This window comes from Crinia signifera, chromosome 11 (genome assembly GCF_055691185.1).
Source record: "Crinia signifera chromosome 11, ASM5569118v1, whole genome shotgun sequence".
NCBI lineage: Eukaryota > Metazoa > Chordata > Amphibia > Anura > Myobatrachidae > Crinia > Crinia signifera.
The window spans coordinates 116416059-116440148 of NC_139227.1; the positions used below are offsets into that span (position 1 = coordinate 116416059).

Genomic DNA, 24090 nt, shown 5'->3' on the forward strand with positions numbered 1-24090 from the left:
GTGAAGTAATTCTTTCTAACATTTCCCCTGAACCTTCCTCCCTCCAGTTTCAGTGCATGTCCTCGTGTTCTATTACTACTTTTCCTTTGAAGAAAATTTCCCTCCCTTACTATCTTAAAACCCTTGATATGTTTGAAGATTTCTATCATTTCCCCCCTTTCCCTTCTCTGCTCCAAACTATACATGTTAAGATCTTTTAGTCTTTCCTGGTACGTTTTGTGATGTAGGCCATGCACCATTTTAGTTGCCCTTCTTTGTACAGTCTCCAATGTATTTATATCCTTCTGGAGATATGGGGACGGCACATTTATCATGATCGCATTTACAATGCGATCTGGGTGGAATATTACCGCCCAGGATCGCATTGTAAAATGCGATCAGATCACTGGGATGTATCATCCCTGGCACGGGCACAGGGCTCCGAAAGGAGCCTGTCCCTGCGAAGTGCTAAGCCGGAAGCCGGGTCAGCGCATGCGCGGTTATGCGCTGACCCCCCGCGACCCATGTGACCGCACTGCCCTGCTCGGCAGTGCGATGTGTAGCCATAGGCTACAATGGGCTATCGCCATCCCAGAATGGCGATAGCCCAGGGGTGCGAAGCCGGGCTGCCCGATGTTGATACATCGGGCAGCTTCGCATCCCCCATAGAAACCTATGGGGGGTTGCGGCCGGCGGCGCTGCAGGGAGGATCGCAGCAGGGATCGGAGATTTCTGCTGCAGTCCCTCTATGATACATTTAGGGGATACTTAGTATTTGCAGCTAAACCCCGAAAACGTGCGTTTTCGGGGATTTAGCCGCAAAAATGGTTTGATAAATGGGCCCCATGGTCTCCAGAACTGGACACAGTATTCCAGATGAGGCATACCAATGACCTGTAAAGTGGCATTATTAGTGAGCTCTTTGTTAACCACATGACATAGTTTTGGATTTCTTCTTCTGCCCAGAAGTTCAGATGGTAGTGGTGGACAGGCTGGTGGGTACCTGGTTCCAGGCTTGTCTGTCTTGGGGGCATAGCTGTGGCAGATTATAACACACAGTTTTGGGAGAATCTGTACTGACTATTTTCCTATTGGCCTAAGCATTTGCACGGTGCGATCACAGCCAGCGATGGCCGTTCACAAGTTGAGTGAAAGTCTCCGGGCGTTTGGAGGTGGCATGCTGGCATTTAATTGGAGTGCCCTGGAAAATGTGGTAACCGCCCCTTTTCTGGGAATATCTGAAAAAAACGCAGAGGAACCCAATCATTTAAAGGGAGGATCTGTGATGTCAGCACCGGCCTTGATCAGCCGGACTCTGTCGTAGATTACTGGATGAGTGGAAGACACAGTTGCACAGACTGAGAAAACCTTTCGATGTTTCAGGAATTGTGTATGGATCTGCGAGTGGATGGTGATTAGCGATCCGTACGCATTTCATTGCAAATTTACAGGGGGCGGGGTTTTCTTTCTGTCTGGGCAGCGGCTAATAACTCGCAGTCATACAACATTAACTAGGCCCAATGTCCATAATCTTGCGGTACCTAGGGGGTTAATCAGACCTGATGAGACGGCTGATAATATGCAGAGTCCCCGCCCGGCCACAGTGAAATCTCCCAGAAAATGGTCCGGTTACCACCCACAAACGCCGTCTTCCTGTCACTCAACTTGCGTATGGGCAGCGATGATAAAATACGCTGGATTATATAGCAGGACGGCCACCAGCAGGCTTACTGCGGGCTGTACACATGCGCAGTGGTGCAATTAACGCCCCGGCAAGCAAATCCATAGCCATGTGATCAGATCTGAATAAGCCCCTTGTAGCTACAGTGTTATTGCTATCCAGAAAGAAAGAGCATTGAGTCTGCGCCCATTGGGTCACTCTTTGGGCCTGATTCAGCATCAATCAACCGGCAGCGAATTTGCTGCAGGGACCGATGTTGCGGCTCTGCGCATGCGTATCGGCGAATATATGCATGTGCAGGGCAGAGCGAACGCCTTCGGGGACTATCACAGTGGCCGAGGCGCTGGCACAGAGGGGAGCATGCAGTGGGCGGATAGGGGGCTGGCGCATGGGGGTGCCCAGCGTTTCCTGGGCGTTCCTACAATAACAAGCAGACGAAAAATCATTCGATGGTCGGTGACCATCGAATGATTTTTTGTCTGTTTTTGTTTGCTCGGCGCAGGGGGGCGGGCGTTCCCTCGCCCGGCGGGAGGCGCTTACCCGATCGGAAGCAGCAAATTTACGCTGCTTATGAGCCAACCTGAATTACCCCATTTGTGTGTAATGATAAAGATATTTTAAAGCGAAATTCCTCTGTAATAGTAACCGGGTTGGTCTTTTAAATAATTGCCACTGTAAGCATGTGATGTGTGCCGCAGTGCTTCCAAAATAAGGAACGCTGCGTAATGAGTTTGTAAGTAGCACTCCTGCACAATGTGATTGACGGATTTCCCTCCCCAGCGATTGGGAGGGATGTACAGGGACATACTGTAGTTGTTAGACAGGGTGTAAGGCACACGGACCACACCATCTCCCGATTTCGGCCAGAGACAAGATTTCCCCCTGCAGACCACAGCGTTCCTGTTCTTTTTGACAGCAATGTCTCCTTGTAACATAAAGCGGGAGCTGCCTGGTTGGAAAAGAAAAAACACGACACAATAATTAGTCTACATACACTATAAGCAGGCGGTCAGAGGGCCTGATTCAGAATTGCAAAAATAAAAAAGCTGAAGTTTAAAAGGACCATGTATATGAAACTCTGAACATTAGACCTGATTCAGAGGAAAGCAAAAAAAGGGGATAACTGGGATATACGATATTGTACTGCAGGTGGGGATGATTATATAACATGTGCAGATGGATTTAGAATTGGGGGGGGGGGGGGGGGTATTAAATATAAATTTCAGTGTAAAAATACAGCTTTCTAACATTTGTGGGCTACATGCAAAAGTGGACAGTATTTACCCTGCACAGAAAATATATAATCCGCCAAAATGTAAATTTCCTTGCACATGTTAATCAGCCCCATCTGCAGTACAACATGGTTGGCAGGTGATTGCTGAGGGCAGCGCGGGTAGCGCCCAGTGGATTGTTGGTCAGGCAAAAGCAAGAGGAGACGCTGAAGACTGAACCGAAGCTGATGCAACGTGGTTCATCTCCATGGCAACGGGAGACTTCTCCCTCTACTTCCTCCATTACCAATGTTATTTTCAAGTACCCCCGACCGGTCTGCTGTGTACCCCCAGGTTGGGAACCACTGCATTAGATGATGTGTACCCAGCAGGAAATTGTTACTGCCTGCAGGGTAGCCGGCATTGGCGATTGCATACGCACTTGTTGATGCCGGAGGGTGGGGGCATCTGTGTAAGAGAACTCCATTAACGATATATATAATGACATATAACGTTACGATATGTTGTTATCGCGCATATCATATCATTTAAGAAAACAGCTGGTGCATATACACACTTTTACTGTACGCCCGCAATCCCCTCTCCAATAACAGTAATACATTTGTATCTTGTGTTACTGTATATACCTTGGTTTGAAGATAATATGTCACTGAAGATATCATTTTTGGGATCTGCTCGACCTGTCATACAGAAGACATTGTTTAAATGACGTCAACGTTATGTTAACAATCCAGACAGAAAAGAAACATCACTAACCTGACCCAATGGTTCTCTCCTGAAGGTTCTGTAATGTAAAGAAAATGAAGAAGTCCGTTATCTGTACACAGCAGAAAGTATCTCACTGATGAGTCCTTGACACCAAACCATCTCGTACCCTATCAGAGGCTGCCCAGTGCCCACCCTCCTAGCCTGTCCCAGGTACGAGTCTCTGTACTCAGAATGCAGAGGACACCATACCTGGTGAGGGTTCGCTGCGCACATCCCTGCAAGGGTGACACTGACCAGAAGGAGGGGCAGTTCCATTGTGGCGGATAGGTGAAGTATAATGATCTGATCTCTCTTTACCTGTCATTATATAGTGGGAGCAGGGGGTGGGCTACTAATTGGTGAGCAGTGACATGGAAAGTGAAGATGGGTATAATAGGAGGTGGGACATTTAGCCCAATTTCGGATACTATTTTTATCTTTTATATTTTTCGTTTGACCCAGAGCCAAGAAACATAGCACCTGATTCTGGTTGGTTTGCAAAAGCAAACTCTTTAATGGACAAAACCATGCTGCACTGCAGGGGGGCTGATGTAACACGTGCAGAGAGAGAGAGTTAGATTTGGGTGAGTTATTTTGTTTCTGTGCAGGGCAAATACTGACTGCTTTATTTTTACACTGCAATATAGATATCAGTTTGATGTACAAACTCCACCCAAATCTAACTCTCTGTGCACATGTTACATCTGCCCCACCTGCAGTGCAGCAAGGTTTTGTCCATTAAAGGAGTTTGCTTTTTGCTTGTGTAACATTAATTTCATGAATAATAGTTGTACCTCCTATCTTATAAGAATTCTGCTCAGGGCTGGATTAAGGTTTGTTGGGGCCCTGGACAACCCCCTGGCCTGATTGCAAGCACACACCGCCCATCCCCCGACAGTACCTAGTATTGCGGGATCGGGGCAGCGTGGTCCATGCTGCGCTGGGTTCCTGCGGCAGATGTGAAGTCAGTGGCGGGGTCCCTGCAGCAGATAGGAACTATTTGTTCCCATCCGCCGCAGGGACCCCACCGCTGACTTTATATCCACCACAGGGATCCCCTGCAGCGGATGAGAACAACTAGTTCCCATCCGCCACAGGGACTCCATGACGGACTTCACATACACCGCAGGGACCCGCTGCCCGCCCCACTGCCTGGCACCCCCCACTGCCGCAGCAGTGGGGTGGTGGGTGTGGGGCCCTGGGGCGACCACCCTTATCGCCCTGTGGGTAAACCGCCACTGACTCCACTGACACTGCAGCAACAATGGTAGTAAAAACCGGAACCGAACAAGGACAAGAGTCCCAAAAAAAGTTCCCGCGTCCGTCATGGGGTTGGCAGTGTCCCGCGGCAAGGGGGGAGTCCCCCCATGTCTCCTGTGAATAGGCGCTGTGCGCATGCGTCTATTCATGCAGCCCGACGGCCAGCTGCTCCCAGAGCCACTAGCTATGCCCCCAAAGCAGCAAAAACAGGGGTGTGGCCTCCAGGCAATAGACCTTGCCGCGAAGCCACGACCCCAAAATTTCAGACATGCTCCGGAGGCTTCCCTCCTTCCCATTCATCAATGTTAGGACGTATTCCATGTGGTCTGGACCGTTCCGGTTTTTGCCACATGCCGGGACCAAGCAGGCAGGCTTTATTCTCTCCCCCCCTCCGCTCCCTGGCGTTCTGGGGTACTGTCTGGTTCTGGTTTTTACCCATGCCTGTTTCTGGACAGGTCTGGGTGCCTAAATGTCTACACTCCCTGGAAAGATGCTTTTTAAAAATAAATCTGCTTTGTTTCAAAATAATAGTTATGCCCCTTCAACATGCAGATCCCAATGGCTGCCACTGCTAGCTCGATGGGACAGAGGAGGAGGAATGTGTTGTTGGGAACACGGTAACTGTGGACAAAACAATGGGGAGGGGTAGAGAGCAGGGGAGGGGGGTGATGAAGGTGAGCAGTGCCTAGACTCTAAGGCGACCTGGGTCCCTTTAATATTATATTACTAATAATTAAATTATTCAGATATCTATATTTAAAATAAATGACTCTAAGTAACTTCTGTACAAATAAAGGGCCTGATTCATTACCATTCGGAACGGAGCTAATTCTGCCCATGGGAACGCAGGCGGGCAGATGCCTGCCGGGGGTGGGTGTATGATGTCACAGGACGTCAGCACCCGCCACCTCTTTGGCAGACACCGAAGGAAATAAAAAAGACAGTTGAGACTGACTTATTTCCGATGGCAGGAGAAATCAACCGATGGTCGGCATGTGTAATGTAACATGTGCTCTGTACTCCCTGTAACTTGTGCTACCAGGTCTGAATCAGGCCCATGTACTCGCTCAGAGCTAATAATATTGTCCTGATACTTTGCAAAAGTAATGTGCTGCCCCCTTGTGGGCATCCTAAAAAGTACCAGGTTGTCCATTACAGAGGCTGTCATACGCGGTTTGCTGTAATGCGTTACTGAACGTCTGAGCTGACAGCATATTACTAGATGACTCCCACATTGTGGTATAACGTCCAAATATAAGTACATGGCAGGGAAGCGCAGTCAACCAAAAATGTCGATCACCAGGCAAGTGCCAAGTATTTCCATTCATGGCTGCCTAACATCGAACTACATAAAATGAAGTATAGGACAAATAGTAAACTGACAGGTTAAAAAAGGCAGAGCATCTATTTACTGCTTCAATAGCTTGTAAAACGCCCTTAGTTAGGGCTATTTCACACGCTCCGGCTCCTGACGGGCGGTGAAACCCCGCACAGCCAGGAAGCACACAGTAGTTTACAATGGTAGAGCTAGCCACAGCCCGGCAGCCGACCCTTCCAGTGGTGGGATCCGGCAGCAACGGGGGCGGCCGGGCCCTGGCCATCCCGCATGTATGGACACAATAGTGCCCATTAACAACCACTGTGTGCGGCACAGCATTTGGCCGTGCGGGGTTTCGCCGCCTGGCAGGAGCCGGATTGTGTGAAATAGCCCTTAGGGTCATGGTGGGAAACAAACCCACCATGACCTCAGTGTTGTGAAACAGTAAAGCGTCTTGTGTCAGAGTTCCAGAGTACCGGTGCCAGAGTTCCTGTGTACTGGTGCCAGAGTTCCAGAGTACAGGTGTCAGAGTTCCAGAGTACTGGTGCCAGAGTTCCAGAGTACAGGTGCCAGAGTTCCAGAGTACAGGTGCCAGAGTTCCAGAGTACTGGTGCCAGAGTTCCAGAGTACTGGGATTAGAATTCCAGAGTTCCTGAGCAACGATGCCAGAGTTCCCGAAGTACCGATGCCAGAGTTCCAGAGTCCCAGTGCCAGAATACCGGTGCCAGAGTTCCAGAGTACCGTTGCCAGAGTTACGGTGCCAGAGTTCGAGAGTACTGGTATTAGAATTCCAGAGTTCCTGAGTACCGATGCCAGAGTTCCAGAGTACCGGTGTCAGAGTCCCAGAGTACCGGCGCCAAAGTTTCAGAGTACCGGCGCGAGAGTTCCAGAGTACCGGTGTCAGAGTTTCTGAGTACTGGTGCCAGAGTTCCAGAGTACCGGTGCCAGAGTTACAGAGTACAGGTGCAGGAGTACTGGTATTAGAATTCCATAGTTCCTGAGTACCGGTGGCAGAGTTCCAGAGTACTGGTGCCAGAGTTCCAGAGTACTGGTGCCAGAGTTACAGAGTACTGGTGCCAGAGTTACAGAGTAAAGGTTCCAGAGTACTGGTGCCAGAGTTTCACAGTACCGGTGCCAGAGTTCCAGAGTACTGGTATTAGAATTCCAGAGTTCCTGAGTACTGGTGCCAGAGTAATTTTTTTGGTACTTGTGTAGTTTCACGGCGCCGCTACTTCCGGGTGTACGCTCGCCACGAAATATGTCCAAAAAAAAAAGTAACTTAACTCCATGCCAACATGGATAGTTCATACCTCCACTATCCATGTTGGCATGGAGTTGATCTTGGTACTCTTTACCTATCACGGCGCCCATCGCAGGCATCGCGGGTACATTTATGTCTGGCCGCGACGCGACCGACGCGATGCCCGCGATTTCCCATTGAAACCCATGTTAAACATGTAAATCGCGTCGGTCGCGTCGCGGCCGGCCATAAATGTACCCGCGATGCCCGCGACGCGATGCTCCCGATTTCCCATAGCAATCAATGTTAAATGGCCCGACCGACGCGATTTTACTGTTAAATGCCTCAATGGACCCGATGTGGCCATAGGAAACAATGTTAAATGGGCCTTAGAGCCCAAATAGTTACCCTGAACTCTGAAATGGCCCCCCCAATTGTTTACGCCACCCCACGATCAACGTCAACCCGAAGCGTGGCGAGCGCAGCGAGCCCGCGAGGGGCGGCGGTACGCGTCCTCCGACCTTTTCATACCCCCACTATCCACGTCGGCGTGGAGTTGAGAATAGAATAGTGTGGCGAGCGCAGCGAGCCCCGCGAGGGGACGCGGATACCTTCACAGCTATACGCGTCCCCTCGCGGGCTTCACAGGTGTCCATGGCGACGCGGACACCTGTACAGCCCGCGAAGGGACGCGTTTACCTGTGAAGGTATCCGCGTCCCCTCGCCACGCTTCGGGCTCGGTGGCTCGCCACACTATTCTATTCTCAACTCCACGCCGACGTGGATAGTGGGGGTATGAAAAGGTCGGAGGACGCGTACCGCCGCCGCTCGCCACGCTTCGGGTTGACGTTGATCGTGGGGTGGCGTAAACAATTGGGGGGGCCATTTTAGAGTTCAGGGTAACTATTTGGGCTCTAAGGCCCATTTAACATTGTTTCCTATGGTAAAATCGGGTCCATTCAGCCATTTAACATGAAAATCGTGTCCATCGGGCCTTTTAACATTGATTCCTATGGCAAATCGTGGGCCATCGATGTCCATGTTTAACATGGTTTTCAATGGGGAAATCGTGGACATCGCGTCGGTCGCGTCGCGTCCGGGCATCTTTAGCCCGCATACGACGCGACCGACGCGATTTTTTACCTCACGATGCCCACGATCAAGATCGTGGGCGCCGTGCTAGGTAAAGAGTACCTTGATCTTAAATAGCGTGGCGAGTGTAGCGAGCCACCGAGCCCGCAGTGTGGCCGAGCGAAGCGAGCCCCGCAAGGGGACTCAGACGCCATGCTGGCGCCGTGAAAATTCACAAGTACCATTTTTTTTGGAGGGGGAGCTAATTTCGGGGGGGGGGGGGGGGGGGGGGGGGGCGGCACGTGGGGCCTCTAGCCATGCCCTCAGCCCCCCTGGCTGCGGGATTAGATGCATACCTCCCAACATGACCCTCTCCAGGTGGGACATATTGCTCTATTCCTGCACTGCCCTCTTAATGTATGATTGCTATCACCTGTTTTAAACAGGTTAATTGATAAGAAAGGTGTTTCTACACAGGTGATGGCAATCCTATATGAAGAGTTAAATCCAGAAGCAGAGCATTTTGTCCCTCCTGGAGAGGGTCATGTTGGGAGGTATTTATTCCCCGCTACCCAGCAGCTGACAGGGGGACTCCCAACAGCCCCCCACCCCACGGGACACTGCTGGACGCAGGAGTGACGCGGGAATGTCCCAGAAAACCGTGACATTCCCGCGGTTTTCGGGACTGTTGGGAGGCATGCATCACCTGTGGTGAAACACCTTTCTTATCTAGCTCCCCACAGGTGCTGGCAATCCTACATTACCAGGGAAGCCCAGGAACAGAGCATTTTCTCCCTAAAGGAGAGGGTCAGGTAGCCAACCCTGACTGTGCCCCCTATCTACTCACATACACTACTAAATACAGCGCCACCATGCCTTCTTGCCCTGACTCAAAATGGCCGCCATGACAACAGCAGCCGTCAGCATTGTCCCGGTCACGTGGGAAGCAAAGCTCCGGTATGACACACACACAACAGGGCGGCGGAAGATTTTGCAGGTGAGGCCGGAAGCCCGGCGAGCGCTGAATGTGTCAGTCCCTCTGCTTCCGGCGGTGGAAGTGCGAACTCACCCGGCCTGTGTGTGAGAGGGAATAAACATGGCGTCCGTGTGGGATGAGACCGAGGTGAGAGACAATGACCGGGGAGATTGGGGGCAGAGGATGCGGGGTGCAGGGGGGACTGGGGCTGCCTGCTATTGACTGGGATCTCTTACTGGTCAGGGGGTTAAGTGGTACTGGTCAGCCCCTATGGGAGACTATAGGAGCCTGTCACTTAAAGACACACTGGCTGATCTATCTATCTATCTATCTGGGGAGAGAGATAAAATACCAACCAATCAGGTCCTGACTCATTTTCCAAGCACAACCATGAGTTAGGTGCTGACTGGGCGATACTTTATCTCTCTCCACTTTATCGCTCTCCAAGGCTTATAGATATCCCCTTTTATAATGTAAAGCTGGGTTTCACTAACGATATGCAAGATGATTACCAAAATCATCATGCATATCATTCAGTGTGTACCCACTACTACATCAGTGACCCCGATCGTCCGAACATGCAGTTCAATCAAACAGTATTGTCAGTGACTGCATGTTCGGCCGGGGGTCCCGGTGACATCGCTGAACGATATCGCTCAGTGTTTCCCCGAGGGTTGTTCATTTCGCTGCATCGTCAATATCATTTACAATATCGGTGTTGCCGCATATCGTATAGTGTATACAGGGCGTTAACACCGATGTGGAGGGTGCCACAGAACTTTCCACACTCAGAAAATGAGTGGGTGATTTAATTATCCACTATTTCCTTCTCCCTGCTCTGATAATCCCTGCGCAGGCTTCCTGTGCTGCAAAATCTAGTGTGTGTGTGTGTGTTAAGGTGCGTACACACAGGGCAATATGTTCGCTGGCAATATATTGCTCAGCAATCATATTGCCCCATGTCCCGTTTTCATCTGCGACCAGAGATGGTCGCAGATGAAAATTTAAACACTGCTGGGTGAAGAGGCAGGGGATGTCGCTGGTCGGAGGAGCATGCTCCTCCGACCAGCGACCATTCAGGGGCTGAAAACGGGAGCGCGCACCCGGCAATTTATCGCTGGTGCACACTCCAATCACTGGCAATATGGTCGCTCAGCGACCATATTCCCAGCGATTTCAGCCCCTATCGCCCCCGTGTGTACACAGCATTAGTTTTGTATGGTTTGTAGCACACGGTCTGGAGATGGGATTTTGTAGCACTTTATAAATAAAGTGAGAATATGATTTATTTCATGTTTTTGTTGAATATTTTGAACATTATTCATCTTTTTATTTATTTTTTATTTATTTTTTATGTGTGTCCTGCTGCTGCTTGACTCAGTGGTTCTTAAGCTCTGTCCTCCAGACAGTCCTGATTTTATTGATGTTGAACACATGGTTAAATTGAAATGACTAAGGTGTTTATTTAGGGCCTGTCTGAGTCGGACGTTGCTCTCTGCATGGCGCAAATGGTGCGTTTTGCATACAGCACGTGCACAGATGTGGCCTTACACATTATTGTGTATATGCATCCATTTCTGCCAGAACTTGACGGATCTGTCTTTCCATGAAATTGGATGTTTTGGGTGGCGATAATTCCATTGCATGGAACCACCGTGACTTGTGGGCATGCATCTAAAGCTCTGTGCGATTCTTAAGGTTTCCACACACAGTAAGGTGTTCTTTAAACGATATGATTCTTTCTGATGGATCAGAATGAACAATCGTTTTAAAACTTACCATGTGTGGGCTTGATGACGATCCGGTGTGGGTGCCCGCAGGTCGTTCATCAAGCCTGCTGATCTCTTCAGCAGGCGGAAAGATGAATGACCCGTCGTGCAGGATCATGGCCTCATCCTTCCATGTGTAGGCCCAATGAACAATGTGGCAATGCCCTGGCACCGGCATCTCCCCCCGCACCGCATCCCGTCACTGCACTTATGCCCACCACCGCAAAATCATTATGGTTTATGACATCTGTCGATGTCCAAGCATAACCGAAATGCCATTTTTTTCTTCACCAAGACATAGCTCCGTCCGACACCCATAAAGCCTTTTCCCCAGGTTCTGATTGGCACACACGCCAGTCACTCAAATAAAAGGGATGACCATCGATAGTTTAAACTAGGCATGTCCAACGTTGGCCCTCCAGATGTTTTGAAACTACACATCCCAGCATGCTTTGCCACAGTTTTGCTATTAGAGAATGCTAAAACTATTGCAAAGCATGCTGGGATGTGTAGTTTCAAAACATCTGGAGGGCCAACGTTGGACATGCCTGGTTTAAACCATTGACTGTCATACACCACATAGTGCAAACGTCCATCGATGGCAGTATACTATCATCATCGTTGGCAATAGTGTCGATGGCCATCTTTCCGCTGGATGACAGAAAGAGAGAGAGAAAGAGGCCAGCAGTGGGCAGTAGATTTCAACTGAGTAGGGTGGCCGCTGATCAGAGCTCTCTCAGCCAATCAGCGACTGCCCTATTTATTTGAAATCTCCTGCCTGCCTGCCGCCGGCCTCTCTCTCTCTGTCTGACAGCAGTGTTTTGGATTTCAAAGGAAATTGGATGGATATCGGATTGGATCCGATTTGGATTTGTGTGTGGGCAGCTTAAGTGATGCGTTTGGAGAAGGGAAGCCTGTTTCTTGCACCTAGCCATGAGTTGGGGTAAAATCAGTGGGTGGCACATTCTTCCGCACCGCTGCCTAAGCCCATCCGTCTCCCCTATCTATAAGGCAGTAGATCTGTCCTCTGCGGCTGCTGGTAACTTTAGCCACTTTGCTTGCAACTCACCTGTGCTGAAGTAGAGAGCGCCTTAAATCCGAACTAGAACTTGAGGTCCAAGCTGCTGACTTAATTCCTGAGAACATCGCACAATGCAGTATTTTATGGCTTTATAAATAAACGGACTCAATAAATATCTCTCTAATTTAGCTTGGCCTTATGAGGGTAACCTGGAAATTATTCCTATCTAGTGTTCAAACGTAACACTAGGCTTGGTTGGCTGAATATCCCCAACGTATTGTACATTATTATGATCTCAATGTCCGACTTCTTACTGAGTAAATGATGTTACTCTGTTCCTGCAAGTAATTTGTTCTAGTATTTCTAACAAATGAAGATGATTAGGATGTAACGTTGGTTGATTTTGATAAGTGAGACCAGTTTGTACTTGGTGTTTACTCTTGGCCTATCATTAAACAGCAGGATGGAGTAGGACAAGAAGTCCTGAAGATGTCCACAGAAGAGATCATTCAACGGACCCGACTCTTGGACAGTGAAATAAAGGTGAGAGCTAAATGTAGTCTCCTAATACATTAAATTCACATACACGCCCCCAACCAGCTTCATGCCCTGTAAAATGCTAATGATTATAAATAATCTACATGTTGTAACACAAGTTCTATGAATCTGTTCATCTCCATCAATAAGCAGACCTGTGATAATTGTAGAGGGAGACCTTTTTCTGTGAAATCCCAATAGGACGACACTGCAGTCTCTTCTCTAGCCTGAAATAGGTGATCAAGTGCAACAACCTTCACTATGTAGCCAATCTTAATGTCATCTGTAATATTTTAAATTATGTCCACGTTTGATGGCCCATACAATTGTAATGTTTGTGTGAATCCCATATAATTGTATATCTACCCTCAATACAGTCACAATGTTATAACTGTAAAGGTCTGCATGCGTTTTGTGACTTCAGATCATGAAGAGTGAGGTTCTGCGGGTGACACATGAGCTGCAGGCAATGAAAGATAAAATCAAGGAAAACAGCGAGAAAATCAAAGTGAATAAAACTCTGCCCTACCTGGTTTCCAACGTCATAGAGGTAAGATGTGCTGAGCGGTTTTATTGTCATTCCTTTTGTCACTAAGGAACAACTCCGCATTAAATTAGTTGCTGCCATACGGCGCTATCCCCATCTTCGGCAGACACCAACAGAAATAAAACTCAGTTTAGACTGAGTTTAATTTCCGAAGGGGAGAGAATCCATTCAATGGTCGGCGACTGAATCAGGCCCAATGTGTATTCGAAAATATGGAGGTTTTGTGTTCTATACATTGGGCAGATGTATTAAGCCTGGCGAAGAGATAAAGTGGAAGGAGATAATGCGCCAGCCAATCAACTCCCAACTGTCATATTTCAAACACAGCTGATTGGCTGGTGTGTTATCTCCTTCCACTTTATCTCTACTCCATGCTTAATACATCTGCCCCCATGCTCTTAACGGTGGTGAGTCTTTAACCAATGGGGGAATTGCTTTGGACTTTTAGGAATATGCAGTATGGGGATGATTCAGGTTGGCTTGCAAAAGCAAACTCCATCTTTAATGGACAAAACCATGCTGCACAGCGGGTGGGGCAGATGTAACATGTGCAGAGAGAGGTAGGTTTAGGTGGGGTGTGTTCAAACTGAAATCTTAATTGCACTGTAATAAAGTAGCCAGCATTTACTCTGCACAGAAACAAAATAACCTCCCCCCCTCAAAATGTAACTCTCTGCACGTTACATCTGCCCCACCTGCAGTGCACATGGTTTTGCCCATTAAAGAAGGAGTTTGCTTTTGAAAAACAGCCAGAATCACCCCTTATTTTCAGTTCCACTGTAAAATACTGCATTCCGTCCTACACAGTAATGACAGAGATTGACATAAACTAGAATGTGTCCATTGTTTATGTACTAACGGAATTGGGCATTATTATGTCATTTGTCAGTGTTTGTTTCCAGGCTTGTACAGCAGTATAATCCTAGTGCCCTGGCTGGGAATATTGTGCAACACCTACAACTGCAATCTCCCATTCAGCCAAGACCAGAGACTTGGCCGAATGGGTGACTAGTTCCAGGAAATAGGGTTGCAGGTATTAAAGCCGGTTTCCTAGATGATTTATTTAGCTCCTTCATTTGAGATCTTTGAAGGTGTCCTTTTAGCTGTGATGGTACTTCTGTAGGTTTAGGGTAGGGTTTGGTTTTTTACTTACCTCTACAATAATACTGGTCACTCATTAGTCTCACACTCGGTCCTCAGGATCCCACACATTCACGTTTTTCATGTCACCCGGCAGGTGCATTCATTGCTCACTGACACGTTTTTAAAGAACCACAGTGGGAGCTAATTATTTCACTTGATTCTGTGAGGAGACCTGCAAAACATGCACCGTGTGGGGTCCTGAGGACCGACTTTGAGAACCTGTGCTCTACACTGACTGCTGTAGATCTGGAGATATGTTGTTTGGCTACTACAAACAGCTCAGCAGTAATTCCATAGGCTGCAGCAAGTTGTAGCATTACATATCAGCCAGTGGGGCATGGGCTGATTTTCCCATTTCATTTTTCAGCTGCTAGATGTCGATCCCAATGACCAGGAGGAAGATGGCGCCAATATCGACCTAGACTCCCAGAGGAAAGGAAAATGTGCCGTTATAAAAACATCCACCCGACAGGTAATACCATGCAAGGCTCCGTACATTTCCACATGTGTTTGTACTATAGGAATGAGAACGGAAGTAGTACTTTACAAAAAATCTAATCCTGCTTTTATTTGTATTAATAATTATTGCAAACTTAAATACAGTTATTTATCCTTTCCTGGAAAGAGCTGGTTTTTGATTGGGTCTTTCATGTTGTCTATTCTTTTTACAGATGTTTTTAATTGGTTCATCTGACCTGTGCTCGAACAGTGCTGGTTTCTTATGGAGCCTACACACGTAGCGATGTGTGCAGATAAGCGATGCCAGATCAATCAGCACACAGCGCTGCATATCGATGTGCCAGCGATCTGTCAGGGCCTGTGTTCTCCGGTTAGAAAACTGTCCCCGACCGATTTAATAACCACTATGCTGGCTTTTAATCACCGGGAGATAGCGCCGCGCATCGCTATCACCCCTACACACACACACAGTGATGTCAGTGCATTTTCTGAGCGATGTGGTTAAGTAAAAAAACGCTTAGAAAATGCCGGTGTATCGCTACGTGTGCAGGCCCCATTAGTTTTATGTCGTTCCATGTGTAATATGGGTTATATACCATTAGGGGCTGAGATACTTGAAGGATTCTGCCACAGGGACACATAATTTGGATTAGCGTAAAACAGAACCCATATTCCTTTTTGCCCTATGTCGGCACGCATGAGTAATCTCTAGATTATGCCATTGTTACTACAGAACCGGCATGGTATTGTTGCTATTGTATGAAGTGATACAAGTGTAGCCGTTCCGTACTATGACCTGTGATTATGCAGTTGCCTAGCTACATACCCGAGCACTCCAGTAATGCCTTTCTCCTCTCCAGACATACTTCCTGCCAGTGATTGGTTTGGTTGATGCAGAAAAGCTGAAGCCCGGTGATCTTGTGGTGAGTACTGATAGTGTCCGTTCTAAAGGCAAACTGCAATTAAACCCAAAACTAGATGCATGCCTACGTAGAAAATTCCATATTTAGGACCCGTATTTAAGGGGGCATTCAATACGGAAACGGCATCATTGAATAGGCGCACCTGCTAATACCGCCCTAAGGGGGGTATTCAACCTATGATCACGGCTGTCGATACCTCCCGCAATCCTGGCCTGTTTACGTTTTGATCAACAGCTGAACGACAGGTGGGATTCAATGTTCTGCCTGCTGATCGGCACAAAGGGGACGTGGCCACGAAAACGGACGTAGATTGTCGATCTGCGGCGCCGGGATCGCGACTATCCACGGCCATTATCGGCAGAACGGGCCCGACAGCTTCTAAAGTCTGGCTCGTTCTGCCCGGCGGGAATAGCGGCGGTACCCCTAAGTGTTTTTGTTGACTCGATGGTGATGTGAAAATCATGCTAACTTGTGACCTTTGTCCCTGCCAGGGTGTGAACAAGGACTCCTACCTGATTTTGGAGACCCTTCCCACAGAATATGATTCCCGTGTTAAGGCTATGGAGGTGGATGAAAGGCCTACTGAGCAGTACAGCGATATCGGAGGTCTAGATAAACAGATCCAGGAGGTGGGAATTAGGTCATTTATATTGTATTACATGGATGGGTTTTTGATGTTCTCTGTATCGTTTCATCGTGTCCAAACTCTTGATTCCATTTAGCTGGTAGAAGCCATTGTTCTACCCATGAACCACAAGGAGAAGTTTGAGAATTTGGGAATTCAGCCCCCTAAAGGTGTCCTCATGTATGGGCCTCCTGGGACTGGGAAGACGCTCTTGGCCAGAGCATGTGCTGCACAGACGAAGGTAGGTCATGAGGGTGGAGAGAGGGTGAGCAATGGGGGGGGCAGGAATAGTTGAAGATTAATGCATCTTCTTTCAGGCCACTTTCCTGAAGCTTGCTGGACCCCAGCTAGTTCAGATGTTCATCGGAGACGGAGCCAAGCTTGTCCGGGACGCATTCGCACTGGCCAAGGAGAAGGCGCCATCCATCATTTTTATTGACGAACTAGATGCCATTGGAACAAAAAGGTCAGTTTTTCGGATCGAGTGGAAGGGGGAGCCTTTGGGTGATAGAAGCAAACAACTGTCTGAGAACAACACTTCATGTCATCAAAAATGCATATACTTTATCTCTGATAGAATTTCATTCCTTTAACCCTCTGAGCGCCGAGTGAATTTTAAAAAAATAGATGTGAAAATTGCCAGGCAAACATTTGTAATCATCATAATGACCTGTAATGTTACCTTTTATATAGGAAATCTAATCTTTTTTTACACAACAATTTTTATTTGAATTTATATAACAAATGTGAGCGCCGCTGGCGTTTTTAGCTGATATTTTTGCACATCTCTCTCAGATGTTGGCACTCATTTTGGTCGACTTTATCTTTCAGATTTGACAGTGAGAAGGCCGGAGACAGGGAGGTACAGAGGACTATGTTGGAGCTTCTAAATCAGCTAGATGGCTTTCAGCCCAACACCCAAGTTAAGGTACAGAATTTTTTTTTTTTTAACCTTCGTCCATTATACCACTTCTAATTTTTTTTTTTGTTGTATAAGTGACCGGTCTATCAGGGGTTCATTACCTGTCCTCCCGTCTTGTTGCGCAGGTAATTGCTGCTACAAACCGTGTCGACATTCTGGATCCTGCGCTGCTCCGTTCAGGACGTCTGGATCGTAAGATTGAATTCCCCATGCCCAATGAGGAGGCCCGAGCCCGGATCATGCAAATCCACTCCCGCAAGATGAATGTCAGGTATGTTACGCTGTGAAACAGATTACTTGGGCCAGGTGGTGGCGCTGGTTGTTGATGCGGCTTGTTGACCGCTGTCATCTTTCACGCTCTTCCTGATATGACAACATTGTAGTTTGTGTATGATTTCTGTAAGCTACGTTTTGTGTCTAGTATGAGTATTCTAAGATGTTTATAGAAAATGTGTATTCTGCCTTTACCAAGGTGTAGGTATGGTGCTGCTGAGTAGAATGTTGAGCCTCGTCATCTCTTCCCCATAAGGCAGTGGTTCCTAAATTGTGTGCCGTGGCACCTGGGGTGCCCCCGGATACTGGCAGGGGGGTGCCTCTTGGGTTGGTGGTCCAGGACCAACTCTGATTATTTAGATGGCAGTGGTTTTTGGGAACCACTACCATAAGGCGTTGTCACCTCCCAGAGGTCCTGTGCCAATTGCAATGTGCGATCCTCACATTCAATAATAACGCCTTTGGGGGGCATAGCCGGTTGGCAAAGGATAGGTGTGATGTGATTTGGTTTCCATTTTGAAGTGTGCGTTTTCTTCCTTTAGCAGAATACTTTGAACTCCGATACTGATAAATCCTTTAATTCAAACAGCAGCGACGTATATAACTATTTCTTTCTATCTCCTACAGCCCTGACGTCAACTATGAGGAGCTTGCTCGCTGCACTGATGACTTTAACGGGGCGCAGTGTAAAGCCGTATGTGTGGAGGCGGTGAGTATGGTGGTGAATAGCGGATTAAGCATTTGTTGAACGTGGCCTCTCATCTGTGTTTTTGGTACTTATGAGTTATCTGGGTGCCCGATTTTTTGATTGTATGCCTTAAGTTAAGGCATACAATCAGATGCGATGCGATATCGCATCGCATGCGACCATCGGATGCGATGACCCGATTTTTCCATAGGAATCAATGTTAAAATGGACGGAGTCCATTTTAACATGGAATTCAATGGGAAAAAGGGGTCCTTTTCATACCCCTACTATCCAAGTGGGCATGGAGTTGGATATAAACCTGTGGCGAGCGTAGCGAGCCACCGAGCCCGAAGCGTGGCGAGCGAAGCGTATTCTGTGTCCCCTCGCGGGGTTTGCTACGCTCGCCACGCTTCGGTGGCTCGCTACGCTCGCCACAGGTTTATATCCAACTCCATGCCCACTTGGATAGTAGGGGTATGAAAAGGACCCCTTTTTCCCATTGAATTCCATGTTAAAATGGACTCAGTCCATTTTAACATTGATTCCTATGGAAAAATCGGGTCATCGCATCGCATCCGATGGTCGCATGCGATGCGATGCGATGTGCCCGATCCGACCCGATTTAGAAATCGGGCGCCCAGATAACTCACAAGTACCGTGTTTTTAAAGGGCTATATAGAAGGTACATTTGTAAAAAATGATGCCGAAACGGTATACGGTCACTATGTCGAAAAGAGGAAGGTCAACGTGCATGAAGGTTGACACCTCTGAAAGTCGACATAGGGTTAGGTCGACAGGGTCATTAGGTCGACATGGGGTTTTCACTATTTTTTTTGAGCCGGCAGGCAGTATTTCATGCCCTGTCATCCACTACGGCGTGGTGCGAGAATAAAATAGTGTGCGGAGCGCAGCGAGGCACCGTGCCCAAAGCATGGAGAGCGCAGCAGTGCAACGTTAGTGTCCAGTTCGACTTTGTCGACATTCGGGAAACGAAAAAAAGTGAAAACCCCAATGTCGAGCTTTTGACTGTCGACCTAATGCTTGTGTTGACCTAATGACCCTGTCGGCCTGACCCATGTCCACCTTCAGAGGTGTCGACCTTTATGCACGTCGACCTAATGAATGACTACCTTCCTGTTGTCGACTTATACCCGCAGAAACGGGTGTTTGGTTTGCGTGTGTGGTTTTGCAGTTACTGCTCTCTTCTTCCTCCGTCTCCCTCCGTCACTTGTGTCTGTAGAAGTTGTAAATAGGTCTCTTATCTATCACTAGAGCACATGTTTTACATACCACCGACATGCTGTCACTTTATATTAACCCTTTGAGGTCCAACATTGCTGCAAAATCCTCAAAATATCCAGTACATATGCAGGCGCCGCTCAGAGACTGTTCTTTGTTTTATTTGCGTGTAATATTTAACTAAGCTTCATTTAATTCGCATTGCTGTATTATTTTATGCTTAAAGACCAGTCGCTGTGCGCGCCGCTGGCATTTGTAGCTGATATTTTGAGCATCGCTTACAGCACCATTGGCACTTGGAGGGTTAAGAACATTTGACATCTTCATGACAGCATCTCTCTGAAAGCGTTTGGTTGTGTCAGGTGTTGCCGTACGTGTCTTCAGGGGTTTTCCTAAGCGATGCGAGACCACGTTGGTCTGCATACAATTAAATATTTGTGATTTCCATTCAAAGTGTATATATGCCATTCTCTTTATGGGGGTCTCTTAAGGTCCATACACACCGGCATCTATGCCCAACGTGTATGGATAGCGTTCATCGCTGCGGGGAAAGACGTTGAGCTCATACACACTGAGCGGCTTTCCCCCTGCCCGGCACCGATGGAGGAGGGGGGGAGGATGCGGAGCGCTATGCAAAGCCTTCCTGAAAGCCGCTCATCTGCTGGTATAACCACTTTGGGGGTATAACCAGCAGATAAACGGCTTTCGCGGCGATGATGCAGGAGCCATACACACTGGGCGGCTTTGAGCTGAAAGCCGCTCAAACTTGTTGTTTTGAGCGACTTTCAGCTCAAAGTCGCCCAGTGTGTATGGGCCTTAAATCTTTCACTGCTCTTTGTCTTAAGGCCCCCATACACTACGCGATTTGGCCCCGATTTCACCCTATTCTGGAGGATTGGACCGAGAAATCGGGTGAAATTGGCCAAATTGTGTAGGGTATGACATCTGATCTGATCCGATGCGCGGTCCCGTGCGCATCGGATCAGATCCAGATGTCTGACGGTCTGCACATAAGATTAATCATGTGCAGTCGTCTGGGGGGGGGGGCATCAGGAGCAGGCTGGGAGTGGGTACCTGTCCGGGGAGCGGCAGGAGCAGGGACTGGTCCGGGGAGCGGCACAAGGTGTAGCGGCAGGCAGCAGATGGTTGTGGGTACCTGTCTCCCAGACTCCTGACTCCCAGAGTGGGTACCTGTCCGGGGAGCGGCAGGAGCAGGGACTGGTCCGGGGAGCGGCAGGCAGCGGATGGTTGTGGGTACCGGTCTCCCAGACTCCTGACTCCCAGAGTGGGTACCTGTCCGGGGAGCTCAGCCAATCAGCGTCCGCCCGGTCTTTTGAATAGGATTTCCTTCTATTCTCCCGCAGCGCCCCCGGTCTCTGCTCAGCATCTGCGCCGCGGTCCCCGCTCCCTGCCTCCCGCTACACCTTGTGCCGCTCCCCGGACTAGTCCCTGCTCCTGCCGCTCCCCGGACAGGTACCCACTGCCAGCCTGCTCCTGATGCCTCCCCCCAGATTTTTACATGTGATAAATCGCATCCGATTTATCACATGTAAAAAATGGCACATCAAGTGCCAAAACTTATCAAGCTCTGTGGGAGAGCTGCCCGGGAAGCTCAGGGGAAATCGGGGCTGACTTGTCCTTAGGACAAGTCGCCCTAGTGTATGGGGGGCCTTAGCAACAAAATGATAGATAATACTGTACACAATGTGATTAGTAACTCGTCCAGGTTCCGTTTACTACCTGATCTTTCTTATCGCATATGCTGTTTGGAAATAAGGGCCGCTACGCCCATTTATGTGACTGTGGGGCAGATTTATTAAGCTTGGAGAAGAGATAAACTGGAGATAAAGCGGAGAAAAGGTAAAAGGAGATAAAGCACCAGCCAATCAGCTGTGTTTCAAAAAGACAGTTGGGAGTTGATTGGCTGGTGCTTTATCTCCTTTTACCTTTTCTCCGCTTTATCTCCAGGTTATCTCTTCTCCAAGCTTAATAAATCTGCCCCTCAGTGACAGATCCACCTTCAGATGAGCCTTTGTTTCATTCTATATCGTTGATATCCTCTTGCAACTGCTCCTTGTTGGTTTTGGGGCATTTACAAGCCAATGAAATTGTCATCTGATGCAGGAAAACCCAGTAGCATTTTCTTTACCCTCAAATCAGTGTAATAATTGGCGTGGTTTAGATCTCGGTTTGTGACCGTCGGCACACAGGGACAGGGACGTATTGATGTGTAGGTTGCAGGATCACACTGCGTCTATCGGTATGTCACTGGTTTCTGAACATCATGTCTCTGATTCATTACAGGGAATGATTGCTCTGCGCAGAGGGGCCACTGAACTGACGCATGAGGACTACATGGAGGGCATATTAGAAGTCCAAGCGAAGAAAAAGGCCAATTTGCAGTACTATGCGTAGACCCCGCAATGGCATCGATCAGTGCTTGTTGTGTATGGACCATTCACTTTATGTTACAGGAAGAAATAAACCAGACCGCTCTAACTGTACAATATGCATTCACCTTGGAGTATTTGCTTCTAAAGGAAGTGTTTTACTCATGTATTGATTCTTTCCATGGCCAGTGTGATACCAGAAACACCACTTTTTGTCAATTTCTATGGTGTGTCCCCGGTTGTTTCTACTATGGGACATTAGCTGGGCCCAGCAAGACTCTTCTCATGGAATATTTTACTGGGATTCTATGGAAATGTAACTGTAGTTCTCATCAGTGCTTTACCCAGTTTTAAACCGACCTTACCATTATCCTTCTGTTTGCATTAAATTAGATCGCCATCAAATATATACTTTTAGTGTTATTACCCCCACCCCCCCTAATTAGCACAACTGTGCTCCTCTGTGGATGGCTGTCATTGGTTGGCTGTCTTGTCCAATCAGCTGCTTTGATTTGGCACATGAGCCGCATTCAATTTCAAACTCGTTGGGAGCAGCAGAGGGACCACTTTTTTTAATGTGTTTATTTAGTATAGGAACTGATATTAAGAATACATTATATTGTAATTTTAGTCTGCTACCAATGTAATGCTGTACATACTAAAAGAAAAATAATTTTCATGATAATAGATGGGATGGTCAACCTGTGGATGCCCTGACTCCGTTTTAGAATAATTGGGCTACAAAACTATAGCAGGGCATGCTGGGATGTGTAGTTGCACAGCAGCTGCAGCGCCATAGGTCGCCTGCCTAAACAGATGTATACAGCTTGTGGAACTACAAGTTCCAGCATTCATTGCCAGCCTCCGGTTGTCAGAGTATGTCAAAATCATTAGCTTCAAAGCTTTTTGTAATTTCGTGGGTGACAGCGGAAAGATGCCTACTATCATGTCAGTGTCCTACGCTGGGTACATATTAGACAACACTGCCAAAAATATCAACGAATTCCCATGAACTGGCTGGACCTCCCAGACAAACAGTACATACACACTAAACAGTTTTACAAATGATATCGTTCATTGGCCATGTCAAGAAGCATGCTGTCGTTGATAGTCAGGATTTATCTGCATGTACAGATGACAGAGGGGGTTGCTAATGACCCATGGGAGCGCAAATTGTGAACGATATAGCGTGTACACACTAAACCCAGGGTTCTCAAACTAGTTTGCTTTTGAACCATGTTAGACAATTAAAGAAAATATGACGGGACCTCAGCAAGTTACCACAGAACGGTCGCCACATGTGTGGACAGCAGACGGCACATGTACCGCAGCAGTGTGGAGACTTCTTGGATCACTGAATGAGAGGTTAGAGAAGCCATCGTCCTGACGGTCAGCAACAGGGAGTCGCGACCCCCTTCTGAATAGGGCGCTATCCACTTTGGGGCCCTCAGTTTAAGAACCACTGCACTGAACGATATGCATTAAAATATCATTATCAATGGTCGTTGTTGTGAATATCATTGAAAGAATTGTCTGTGTAACCAGTGAAACGCCTACAAGTCATTGAATGTGAGATCCAGAGGTATTTGTAATGGGTTCCGAGGTTATGGAACAGGCAGGATTTGAGTTTGCAGTTAAGTTTTTAAAGCCGCAATCTGTTAGAAGACAAAGCAAGCCCTAGAACTGATTGCCACTTTAAATCTAGCCGCAAGCCAGAGGACATCCCACCCAATCCATAATCTGTTACCCTAGAATAGCCCCTAAAGCTCATACAAATGTCATTATTCTCTCCCAGCAAATAGTTATGTAGGCTCAGCACAGCATATTGAAATAGATCTGTAGGGTTCCTTTCACAACCTCATTACTAGTCTGGCAAACCTTCCTTTTGTATCAGATGTCTGTCTCATAGCTAGAAAACTGCACCTGCTTGAGGGTATTTTTTGGGGAAAGGTGACGGTGTCCGTATCTGTTGCTCTGGTTTCAATCTCGGGGACCCATGTCCACCAGCAGACTCAGTTTTCTGATTATTTTCTACCTGTGTGTAATCCAG

The 24090-nt window shown here is 47.8% G+C and overlaps 2 protein-coding genes across 3 annotated transcripts in view; one reads left to right on the top strand and one right to left on the bottom strand.

The window, feature by feature from the left end:
* LOC146045509 (hatching enzyme 1.2-like) overlaps positions 1 to 9747 on the bottom strand; it is a 30147-nt gene extending 20400 nt beyond the window's left edge. Inside the window, exons 1-4 of one of the 2 annotated variants that reach the window (XM_083164380.1) lie at positions 9376 to 9747; positions 3649 to 3676; positions 3519 to 3572; positions 2469 to 2609 (exon numbers count right to left, since the gene is read on the bottom strand). In XM_083164380.1, the coding sequence (XP_083020506.1) occupies positions 2469 to 2609; positions 3519 to 3572; positions 3649 to 3676; positions 9376 to 9402 (250 nt within the window). In that variant the 5' untranslated portion in view covers positions 9403 to 9747. The remainder of the gene's footprint in view (positions 1 to 2468; positions 2610 to 3518; positions 3573 to 3648; positions 3677 to 9375) is intronic. The other variant, XM_083164379.1, reaches the window with a different exon arrangement.
* Positions 9476 to 22445, top strand: PSMC3 (proteasome 26S subunit, ATPase 3). Its single transcript, XM_083164381.1, has 12 exons — positions 9476 to 9651; positions 12754 to 12837; positions 13256 to 13381; positions 14889 to 14993; positions 15841 to 15903; positions 16395 to 16532; positions 16626 to 16769; positions 16846 to 16994; positions 17360 to 17456; positions 17576 to 17721; positions 18351 to 18432; positions 21955 to 22445. The coding sequence occupies exons 1-12, from the start codon at positions 9625 to 9627 to the stop codon at positions 22063 to 22065; spliced, it is 1272 nt and encodes a 423-aa protein (XP_083020507.1). The 5' UTR covers positions 9476 to 9624; the 3' UTR covers positions 22066 to 22445.
* Positions 22446 to 24090: the final 1645 nt, after the last annotated feature.